General features: G+C 44.5%; 1 protein-coding gene across 1 annotated transcript in view; it reads left to right on the top strand.

The window, feature by feature from the left end:
• Positions 1-12554, top strand: part of C4H10orf90 (chromosome 4 C10orf90 homolog) — a 208945-nt gene that overhangs the window by 171456 nt on the left and 24935 nt on the right. The window contains exon 7 of the mRNA XM_077258381.1: positions 6603-6666. Within this exon, the coding sequence (XP_077114496.1) occupies positions 6603-6666 (64 nt within the window). The remainder of the gene's footprint in view (positions 1-6602; positions 6667-12554) is intronic.

Below are 12554 nucleotides of genomic sequence, written 5' to 3'. Positions count from 1 at the left end.
TTGTTATGGTGAAATCCAGCTGGATTTTCGACTGGGGGCAGGGTTTTACATAACATGAACAATGTGAGCAAACACTGTTGTTTGGCATTTTACAGAGAGCACAAGTCAACATGATCGAGTCCAACCGGGAGACGATTGTCTGTTTCCATCAACCCTACTTACCGCAGCTCAGAGCCATCAAAGCTGGAAATTCATCCTCCTTTTCTTACATTAACCTTAGATTGCTTAATAAAATATGAAATGACTGCGGTATATTCCCTCTGTGTAGGGAGTTATTGACAATTATGTACTTCTTGGAAGCAGCATATAGAAACAATGTGAGGGTATTGCCTGATTTCGGCTCTTTTTGCAGCAGTACACAGAAGGATTGTGACCTAGATCGCCGGCTGACACCGACACTATACTGAATAGACATAGCGGCCAATTTATCTTGAAGGTGCCAAATTTTTGAATGATAAAATTCTGTCTGTCTGCAGTCACGACTAGAGGGAGTTTAGAACTTTAGGGAACAGATTAATGATTACTGTCCTAATCTTAGATGGCTTAACCTCTTTCTTACAGGACGTACTGGTAAAATTACCTCCCAGCTTTGACAGTTAAGAAAAAGGTACACTCCTGCATTATGGCAATTTATATTTTACACTAAGCTAATTCTCTAACCTCACCCAGCCTTTATGTCTCCATACAGAAATATTGCTTTTAGTGAAGCCTATCAGCGTTCCCACACAGTACAATATCCCTTTCACGGCTCACACAGTGCCCTCACTCCCACACAATATAATGCAACCACACACAGTATGATAGCCCCACCAGAAACTGAACACCGCACTGTATGATGCGCCACAGCCTCACCCCAACACAGTATAATATCCCCACAGTGTATTCCGACAACACACAATATGATGTACATTCCCCCTACACACAGTATGATGTCCCCACAGTACATTCCCCCCACACCCAGTACCCAGTATGACATCCGTACAGTACATTCCCCTCACACAATATGATGTCCTCACAGTACATTCCCCCCACACCCAGTACCCAGTATGATGTCCCTACAGTACATTCCCCCCACACCCAGTACCCAGTATGATGTCCCTACAGTACATTCCCCTCACACAATATGATGTCCTCACAGTACATTCCCCCCACACCCAGTACCCAGTATGATGTCCCTACAGTACATTCCCCTCACACAATATGATGTCCCCACAGTACATTCCCCCCACACCCAGTACCCAGTATGATGTCCCTACAGTACATTCCCCTACACACAATATGATGTCCTCACAGTACATTCCCCCCACACCCAGTACCCAGTATGATGTCCCTACAGTACATTCCCCTACACACAATATGATGTCCCCACAGTACATTCCCCCCACACTCAGTATGATGTCCCCACAGTACATTCCCCCCACACCCAGTACCCAGTATGATGTCCCTACAGTACATTCCCCTACACACAATATGATGTCCCCACAGTACATTCCCCACACTCAGTATGATGTCCCCACAGTACATTCCCCCCACACCCAGTACCCAGTATGATGTCCCTACAGTACATTCCCCTCACACAATATGATGTCCCCACAGTACATTCCCCCCACACCCAGTACCCAGTATGATGTCCCTACAGTACATTCCCCTACACACAATATGATGTCCCCACAGTACATTCCCCCCACACTCATTATGATGTCCCTACAGTACATTCCCCTGCACACAGTATGATGTCCCCCCAGTACATTCCCCCCCACACTCAGTATGATGTCCCCACAGTACATTACTCCATACAAATTATATCCACCACAGAAAATACAAAAAACTCCACATCTAACTAAAGACATGGAGGGCATATCTGCCTCTCCAGAGACTCCAGCTTGACTGCATAAATCCTTACACAGATTAAGCTGGACAAGAAAAAACATGAAATGCACTGAACAATAAGGCCCACAAAATGGGGGCTGCAAAACAAGCAGGACTTATCTTGATGAAAAGACCAGGAAGCAGGAGAGACCATGAAGAGATGTGAATCCTCCAGAAAACAATGGACAACTGGCACTCACTAAAGGGTGAAGCCAGACTAAATAGCCCAGTCCAGAGTGGACACACCTGATAACTGCTGTGAAGGACAGACAGCAGCGCTACCACTTATAACCACCGGAGGGAGCCCAAGAACAGAATTCACAACAATGTCCCCACAGTACATTCCTCCCCCATACACAATATGATGTCATCACAGTACGTTCTTCCATACAAAGTATGATATCCCACATCAAATTCATCCACACACAGTATAATCATCCACACACAGTATGATGTCCTGACACTACATTCCCTCCACACATAGTATAATGCCCCCACAGTACATTCCTCCCATGCATAATATGATATCCTGACAGTACATTCCCCCACACACAGTATGATGTTTCCACAATACATTACCCGCACACACAGAAAGATGCCCCCACAGTATATTCCCCTTACACACAGTATGATGTCCCCACAGTACATTCCCCCATGCACAGTATAATGTCCCCACAGTACAATCACCCCACGCACAGTATAATGTCCCCACAGTATATTCCTCCCATGCATAATATGATATCCTGACAGTACATTCCCCCCACACACAGTATGATGTCCCCACAATACCTTATCCACACACAGTATGATGTCCCCACAGTACATTCCCCCCATGCACAGTATAATGTCCCCACAGTACATTTCTCCTACAAACAGTATGATGTCCCCACAGTACATTCCCTCACACACAGTATGATGTCCCCACAATACATTACCCCTACACTGCAATACTGTGACTGTTCGTGATTAGTGAAAGGGACCCTGGACCATCCCTAGGAGGGGCCCTAGCTATTCCTGCTCACAAAGGTGCCTCTAAAAGTGAGGAGGTTTGAAACACCAGCCATACTGTTCTTCTATTATTCCCTAAAATTTTCCATCCCCAGGATGCCCTGGACAGAAATGCTAGTATATCAACATATAATAAAGACAGGGATAGTAGAAAGCAGCAAACATACAAACACTCACCAAAGGTAGAGATGTATATAGGGAAAGATAGGAATGTACTAACCAAATGAGAATAGGACAATGAGGAAAGCATACACCCAAGAACAGCACACAACAATCTGAAGTAGCATCAACGATCTCCAATTCAGCACATCATTTCCAAGTAGCAAGGAAGCAAAGCTTTCACTGGCAAGGAAGAGAAGGTCTGGCTAGGTTTTATAGGGAGAGGTTATAACCAGATCAGAAGTAGCTGAAATGGGGATGCATGTTTCTGACCAGCAAGAAAGGGTTGTTAACCTCTTCAGCAGCAAAAGAAGCCAAATCCATTTAATATAGGAGACAAACACACAGGCTTAATGGAAGATCTGTGATTCACAATACAAAGTTATCTTCTAACCCCAGATCTCCCTGGAGGATGTGACATACTCATAACATACACACAGTATGATGTCCCTACAGTACATACTCTCTACATACATGCGATATTCCCACAGTATATTTCCCCTACAAACAGTATGATGTCCCCTTAGTACATTCTCCCCACACACAGTATGATGTCCCAACAGTAAATTCTCACTACACACAGTGTGATATCCCCACAGTACATTCCCCTCCACACAGTATGATGACCCCACAGTACATTCCCTCTACACAAAGTATGATGTCCCCACAGTACAGTCCCCCTACACACGGTATAATGTCCCTACAACACATTCTCCCTACACACAGCATAATGTGTACATTCCCCCCACACAGTATGATGACCCCACAGTACATTCCCTCTACACAAAGTATGATGTCCCCACAGTACAGTCCCCCTACACACGGTATAATGTCCCTACAACACATTCTCCCTACACACAGCATAATGTGTACATTCCCCCCACACAGTATGATGTCCCCACAGTACATTCCCCCTATACACAGTATGATGTCCCCACAGTACATTCCCCCTATACACAGTATGATGTCCCCACAGTACATTCCCCCTATACACAGTATGATGTCCCCACAGTACATTCCCCCTATACACAGTATGATGTCCCCACAGTACATTCCCCCTATACACAGTATGATGTCCCCACAGTACATTCCCCCTATACACAGTATGATGTCCCCACAGTACATTCCCCCTATACACAGTATGAGGACCCTACAGTACATTCTCCCTATACACAGTATGAGGACCCTACAGTACATTCTCCCCACACACAGTATGATGAACCTACGGTAGATTCTCCCCACACACAGTATGATGCCCCTACAGTACATTCCCCCTATACACAGTATGATGTCCCCACAGTACATTCCCCCTATACACAGTATGATGTCCCCACAGTACATTCCCCCTATACACAGTATGATGTCCCCACAGTACATTCCCCCTATACACAGTATGATGTCCCCACAGTACATTCCCCCTATACACAGTATGATGTCCCCACAGTACATTCCCCCTATACACAGTATGATGTCCCCACAGTACATTCCCCCTATACACAGTATGATGTCCCCACAGTACATTCCCCCTATACACAGTATGATGTCCCCACAGTACATTCCCCCTATACACAGTATGATGTCCCCACAGTACATTCCCCCTATACACAGTATGAGGACCCTACAGTACATTCTCCCTATACACAGTATGAGGACCCTACAGTACATTCTCCCCACACCCAGTATGAGGACCCTACAGTACATTCTCCCCACACACAGTATGATGCCCCTACAGTACATTCCCCCCACACCCAGTATGAGGACCCTACAGTACATTCCCCCCACACCCAGTATGAGGACCCTACAGTACATTCTCCCCACACACAGTATGATGAACCTACGGTAGATTCTCCCCACACACAGTATGATGCCCCTACAGTACCTTGTTTGGTTCTCTGCTTCACCGTTCTAATCAACTATATTTGTTTCGGAGACAGCAGGACAGCTCCTCAAATTCAGGACTATCCTGCTAGATGTGGAACAGCTATTAGATATGTTGATCCATCTTATGTTGGGTGCGAGTATATGGAGTTGGCCCAGGAGCTGTTTTACACTGAGCTATACAGCCAGCACCTGCCACTAATGGCAGCAAACGGCGATCGTTCTGATCACTTATTTAACAATTTAAATGCTGTTGTCAATCTCTGAGTAATCAAATGGTGTAGTTTTGTTTCACAATCTTTCTGGTACCCATTGGCCCTTTTTATGACGTTCAAGATGAGCTGATTGATTGTCATGCTGCAGGAAGCTTAGTGAAAATCCCCACTGCCATTTTGGATCATTAATTTTACTTTATACTATAATATTATAGAATTGCCGTATATAGTAAAAGCAAAAATGGCCCAGATGGGAGAAGTCTTTTAAAGGTGGCTATATGGATTAATATTGGAGTAACCTGCTGATTTTGTCTAACCGAGCGACCATGTAACGTGCTTGGGGGTGTTCTAACATTGTCCATGGCAAATGTTTGGGAAAAAGATTGAGTTGTTGGATTTCAACATGCCCAATCCTTTTGCGGTCTGGAATCTGCTTGTTCCCTTCTACACATGCAGGCTCACCTGAGCCAAGTGTGCATGCGCATGAAGATGTTTGGAGGAATACAATCAGCAGAATGTATGACTTTAGTCTCAGCAGGACATTGCTCTGTAGTTACGGAAAAAAAGAATATGTTTGATTTATTGCTTAATTACATACAGTAGGTTGAAAAAAGACACAGATCCATCAAGTTCAACCTTTTTTGACCGTTATACAATTCTCGATCATTAGATTACTAATAACTTACAGTGCCATTTTCTGTGAGAGATTGTATCTACCATTACTACCTCTTGTGGTCGGGCATTCCACAGTCTGACTGCTCTAACCGGAAAGAACCCTTTCCTATTCAACTTCCGGAATCTCCTTTCCTCCGCACGTAGGTTGTAGAGCAGGAACAGAAGGGTTAAACCAGTTTCAAGGAGAAGATCCCATATTATATTTACTGTGAAACCAGTAAGTCACTCCAAACTTAAACTTTTACAAACTGTACATAGTGTAAGTTCTCAGGCAAAGTACATAACACTAAAAAACATCCTCATTTATTCTACATTTAAATAATTTATACACAGAATTGCAATTCAGAACACAAGTTGTCATCTTATCAAGTAATAATTCTTAAGTAATCAGCCCTTAAATCTTTAAGTAATTCAACTGCCTGTAAATAGAATCACTTATCATAATTACTCTCTTCTATTACATTGTAATCCCCAAAAATGAAAAACAGGTCCCACCTGTAGAGAAGGGAGAGACTCATAACTCAAGTGATTAAATGGTGTGCATGTCATTATAATGAGGGTTTATGAAGTCTGTAACACTCACATTTTAAACTGTACAAATCTCTGTTAGAATGCATTGCAATTATGCTGTAGCGGAATATTATACTGCACTGGACTCTTAGCTACTGAGTGATGCCATGATATCAAAAGTGGACAAGTCCTTCAAAAGTCGACAAGCCCTTTCAATTAAACATACGATAGCTTTTTTTGTGACCACACAGTGCAATATTCTTTTCATCACTTTTCTTTCTATTTTAGATAATTTGTTCAAACCAAAGGAAAGAACAATTTCAGAAAAGGAAATGCAGCAAAGATCCAAAAGGTATAAGACATCTTAAAGTAATATCGAACAATCGGATAACTGTGCTCATTGGATGAAATTAATTTGCTTTATCTATTATAGCTGGATGATATCCTGGGATGAGCGCTGCGAGATTTAAAAGAGTTAAAAAAAAATTGGATCTTGTGATGTTCTCTAAGGAGATGATTAGCTATATGTTTCTATATATGGTCACTAAAGTTGAGCGAATTTTGTAAAATTTGGTTCGGATTACTATCCACGGCAAATTTTGTATTTGCTATGTTTGCCGACCACAGCCGAACGTCATTGGAGTCTATGGGACTAGAGTTGAACGATTATGTTCGAAAACGATCATCAAAAATAAATTTGACACCAAAATGGCACGAATATGGCAAATTTGGATTTGGCGATCGTTTCCAAACATATTCGCTCAACTCTAAGGGTAAGTACTGGCCTGAGCTGAGCCGCCCCTCCCCCCACGGCGTAGGAGGAGGCCAGCATGACGATGGTATGGAGGGAGGGGTTAGGGTGAGGGAGGTGGGTGGTTTCGTTTTTGAATGAAAACAGGGGATGTGAAGGGGAGGGGAGTGGCTATTCACTTCCCGCTCTGGAAGCAACGTGTGTCCCGCCCTCCCGCCCTAATGTGTTGGTGGTACTTTGTAATTTCTATATTTAAAAAAAAAAAAAATGTTTTGTTTGCGGGGTTTCTTTTATTTTATAACGGGTCATTGTGGCCGTGGTGGCTGGGTGGAGTCCTTGGAGTTGGTGGAAATTGGGTTGGGGGATCCATTGGATTATGGATCCTCTGTCTTTGGAATTCTAATTGTTTGTTGGATCTGGTGAATGGTGGAAGGGAGTTCCGTCAGTGGTCGGTTACCCTTGAATTTTAGCGTGAACAGTGAACCCGCTGGGGTTTTTGGTGCTCCCGAGCCAGTGTGGTAGTGGCTGGGAGTAATTTGGTTTGATGTGCGTTCACACTATGCAGTGTTAATCACCAGATTCCTGGGAGCTCCAAGGACCCCTCCTAGTTTTAAAATTGTTAATGTTTATTGTAATGTATTTTGTGTTATGTTTAATAAAATGGCTGCTGTGGCCTATAATTTCCAAAGAAAGATTGACTTACGTTTTTATTTGGGGTTAACGGCAATGTTATGGTTTTAGAAGGTGTGGTGAGGTTGTCCTTTCATACCCCGGGTACTCGACATTACAGGGTCATGTGCACACGTCCAGAATGCATGCAGAATTTTCCTGAGATAAACCTGAGGTTTTCCGCAGGAATTCTGCATGCGTATTTTTCTGGGGTTTTTGCGTATTTTGCGGGTTTTTTTGCGGATTTTTAGTGTTTTTTTCCGGACACTCCAAATGCCATAATATGGGAAATCTGCATAAAATCTGCAAAATTAATGAACATGTTGCTTTTTTTCCCGCGATGCATTTTTTTTTGCGGAAAAAAATGCATCTTGTGCACAAAAAATGCGGAATGCATTCTAAATGATAGGATGCATGTGTATGCGTTTTTTATGCATTTTATAGCGTTTTTATCGCGAAAATTCCTGAACGTGTGCACATACCCTAATGGTCACCCAGTAATTGTGATTAGAGTTGAGCGAATATGTTCGGAAGCGATTGCTGAATCCGAATTTGCCATATTTGTGCCATTTTGGTACCCTATTTGTGCTGAATGTATGTTTGACGATCAGTTCCAAACATTTTCCCTCAACTCTAGTCCCATAAACTCCAGTGACGTTCGGCTATGTTCGGCACATATTGCAAATACAATATTTGCCGGCAATCGTAATCCGAACCGAATTTTGTACAATTCACTCAACTCTATTTGTGATGTGAAGTGCAGACTTTTGAGAGTTTTGCCGGCATATAGTGATAATGTATTCAATTTGTTCCTTGAGAAATTGGAGTTAATAGCAAAAATTGCCAAACAGAAAAGGTTGATAAATCTGCAGCTTTCCATTATTCAATTCAGTATTTTTATTTAAAAACGGCTTCCAGGATTCATACAGAAAGTCCATGAGTCCTGTTTTCCCTACCCACAAAGAACAGTAAGTTTTCCTGTATGAGTGTATGTGTCGGGACTGCTGTCAATCACTTTGTGTGGGCTGTGGAAATAGCACCTACAGATGTTCACGGAGTGACCAGGGAAAGCAGGACTCAAAGGCTTTTTCTATGAGTGGGTGGAAGAAGCAGGAGTCACAGACATTCTCAGTGAGTGGCTAGAGAATCAGGACTCAGATGTTCTCCAAGTGAGCATGGGAAGCAGAACTTGGACATTCTCTATGGGCAGGGGAGGGAAATTCTTTACAAGTGAGCAGGGTAGAAGGTCTCACAGGCTTTATGGTGAGCAAGGGGAGCAGGACTCACAGAGAGTCTTTGCGTGAGCGGGAGACGTAGGATTCACAGATTTTCTATAAATGGGCATGGGAACCAGGACTAAGACATTCTCTATGAGAAGGAAGGGAAATTCTTTACAAATGAGCGAGGGAAGCAGGACTCACAGGCTTTATGGGTGAGCCGGGGGGAGCAGGACTCACAGTGAGTCTTTGCTGAGAGGGTGAAGCAGGATTCACAGATTTTCTATAAGTGGGCAGGGGAAGCAGGACTAAGTTATTCTCTATGAGCAGTGGAGGGAACTTCTTTACAAGTGAGCAGGGAAGTAGGTCTCACAGGCTTTATGGGTGAGCAGTCGGAGCAGGACTCGCAGAAAGTCTCTGCATGAGCGGGGAAGCAGGATTCACAGATTTTCTCTAAGAAAGCAGGGGATAGCAGAAGCTTGATATTCTCATTGAGTGGGGAATGAAACTCACTATGAGAGGGTGGGGTAAGTAGGACTCACAAATATGTTCTATGAGTGGGTAGGAAAAGCAGGACTCATTCTTCAAGTGGGTGAGTATGAGTCAGATATTCTCTATGGATGGGTGGAAGCAGCAGTACTCAGACATTTTCAATCAGTAGGGAAGCAGGATTCACAGATATTCTTGGTGGTTGGAGGAACGGTATTCAAACATTTTCTGGGAAGCAGGACCCATAGGTGTTCTCTGTGTGGGCAGGGAAGTAGGAATCACAGATGTTCTCTACAAATGGGTGGTTGAAGCAGGATTCACAAATGTTTTCTGAGTGGTCAAGGAGAGCAGGACTCGCAGAAGCACTTTGTGTCGGGAAGCAGGACTTACAGATGTTCTCAATGAGTGAGTGGAAGAAGCAGGGCTCTTAGATGTTCTTTGTAAATGGAGAAGCGGGTCTCAATTTTTTCTTTACCAAATTGGCACTAATTATACCACAAATCTATAACTGCTCATGTAGCGCCCCCACTGCCGCAGGGCCGAGGGGTACCCGGTACCGGGCCTCCAAGTCTCTGCTCTGGGTTTGTCACGGTGGCTAGACCTGGCCCGTGACCCTGCTGAGGGGCATACAGTAGTAGATGTGGATAGTGGTGGTGGTGCGGTGCAGTAAATAACGAGGGCACCAGGTTGCAGTCTCTTTACCTCTTTACTGAAGGTCTCTGGGTCCTCAGTCCGGAATACGGTTCACCAGGCTGCGCAAGTCCGGCCGGTCCAATGGCACCTCCAGAGTTCTTTTTGCAGGTGGAAATCTGTGCCTTCCTGCTAGCGCTATGTGTTGTGGTCCTCCCCTGCTGTGCTTACGGGATAGTCCCCACAACTGTTGTGTCTGTTTCTCGTGTTCCCTCACAACAACTCGATTAGATGATGTTCTGCTAATCCTCCGTCCCTCCCTGATGTTACGGTTGGGACGCACCCGTATGACGGGTAGGCTCGGAGCTCTTCCGGGACTCTAGAGTCGCCCCTCTCCACAGGTTGCCCCCTATGTCTGCGTAGGTGATTTAGGTGAGACAGCCCGCCTGTGACTGACTGTCCTGCCGTTGGTTTGAAGTATTGCTTGGAGGTAGATATATAAATACTTCCTCGGCGTTCCGGCCGCCGGCTGTGCGCCTCAGTAGGATGTTGCCTCGGTCTTACAGCACGACTCCTACTGGTATTCTCCTTCTTGCTTTGATCCCGTTTCTCACTCAGCACAATATATCTCACTTCTTGTCCTTTCTTAGGGCACCGCTGCTATGCTGAGCAGGCACGGTCCCGTGACGTTCTTTCTCGTTGCCAGGCCTCTGTCAGGGTCCCAAACCTGACAGGGACCCTACCGAATCTTCCCCCCACAACACCCTCTGCCACAAGGTGTTGCCTGGTTCCAACCCAGTCAGCTTTCTGTCTAACTTCCTGCCTGACCCCCAGTTTACCCACACGGTGAGGAGTGGCCTAATAAATAGCACCCTTAGCTCACCCTGGAGGCCCGGCTGTGAAATGTATTGGTGTATGTGATACCTGGTCAGATGAACTCCTTCAGTGCCATCAGACGTACCATAGCCCCCCTTAGCGGCGGAGCCACAGTACTGCAACGACCAGGACTCTGGGGCGCTGCACTCCCCCCCGGTTAAATCCAGTACTCCTGGACTGGGAAGAAAACAACAATACATGTCAGCAAAAAGACATACAATTTTTGTGAGTGCAATAACAATAAGCATATTTGAACAGAGCTTCCCTTTATGGGAGGTGAGGACACTTAAACGTTACAAACATGGTTAAATACTTTTAAATAACTTTTCTTACCCAACCGGGTATTCTACTAAGTGCAAAATTTTTAAACATTAATTCAACATTGCCTTTAAGGATGTACACTCTGAATCCACTAAAGACCTTCTTATAACACATTATAAGGCTTAAGCAACTGTGCTACATTCTCCTACTTTACGTCTGCAGGACCGCCTGTCCTAAACGCTCCAGACCTACTGCCTCTCCTTTCTATTACAGGACCGCTCCTTTCTGCCTGAGCCTACTGTCCTTCCACTACTATACACAGTATAGAACATGTTTTTCTTTCAGTTTGAGATCACTGAGCCATCTCTATATGGCTCCTGGGAGGACTCACTAACTAACCCCGTACGGGTTCACTTCTCTTTCCTCATTCTTCTATCAACATTATTGAACATTTCTTACAATCAACTAATTGGTTACATTTAACTTTCACATATCAACATCATCAATACTTTCTTTTCAGGACATTATTGCCATTCAACCATCTTAAGGCAACACTGTTCATAAGTGCAGGATGCGAACATCCCCTTTAAGAGGGGACCAAGTCTCTATGAGGTAGTGCAACTTTTTAAGCTGCAAATCCGTATGCAGCAAGGACTCCAGTACAAGTTCCAAGAACCGTATCTTCGCAAAGAGTCCGTCTTTTATATAAAACCAGTAGAGAGCACCTTTAAGAAGGTGCAAACTATATACAAGGAGTTTGTATCATGCACTGCTCATGATTCCAGCAGTTTTTGGGAAGTTGTGCAAAAATTAGAAAACAAACCAAAAAGCAATAGGGATCCCGGTTCAACAAAGGGATCCCTTTAAGAGTTAACCCTGGACGGGTTTTAGCAGCAACATAGCAGGAAACAAACAGTTTGAAGAACTATTTACATGTTATGCAGAGTTTTAAGATCTTACTCTTGTGCTGGCGGTGCAGGGGATGGCCTCCGGTCCCTGGCCGATGCAATGTCAGCACCGGTGGTTGGTCCCGCAGGTGCTGTCAGATCACCCGCTGTCTGGATTTGAAGGCTAACCCTACTTGCAAGTTCAGTAGCCGCTACAAGGCGTACGGTGGTGATAGTAACAAGATCTGGCAAATCTGGATCAGTCATGATCGGGGCAACAGGTGGCGCTCTCTCAGGCTCACACCGTCGAACGTTCCGGGCGCACCATCCTTGTGAATTCCGATGATGGGTGTAAGTCACCTGATCCCCTTTTTGCAATGGATCCCCATCTCGGCTGCAGCAGGGAGTTTTCACGTTGTAACTAGAACATCAGTTGGTAGCCCCGGTTCCTGTATGGAGC

This window comes from Ranitomeya variabilis, chromosome 4 (assembly GCF_051348905.1).
Source record: "Ranitomeya variabilis isolate aRanVar5 chromosome 4, aRanVar5.hap1, whole genome shotgun sequence".
Classification (NCBI taxonomy): domain Eukaryota; kingdom Metazoa; phylum Chordata; class Amphibia; order Anura; family Dendrobatidae; genus Ranitomeya; species Ranitomeya variabilis.
Note: the sequence above shows the minus strand (reverse complement) of the source record. Positions and strands in the feature narration are given on the sequence as shown.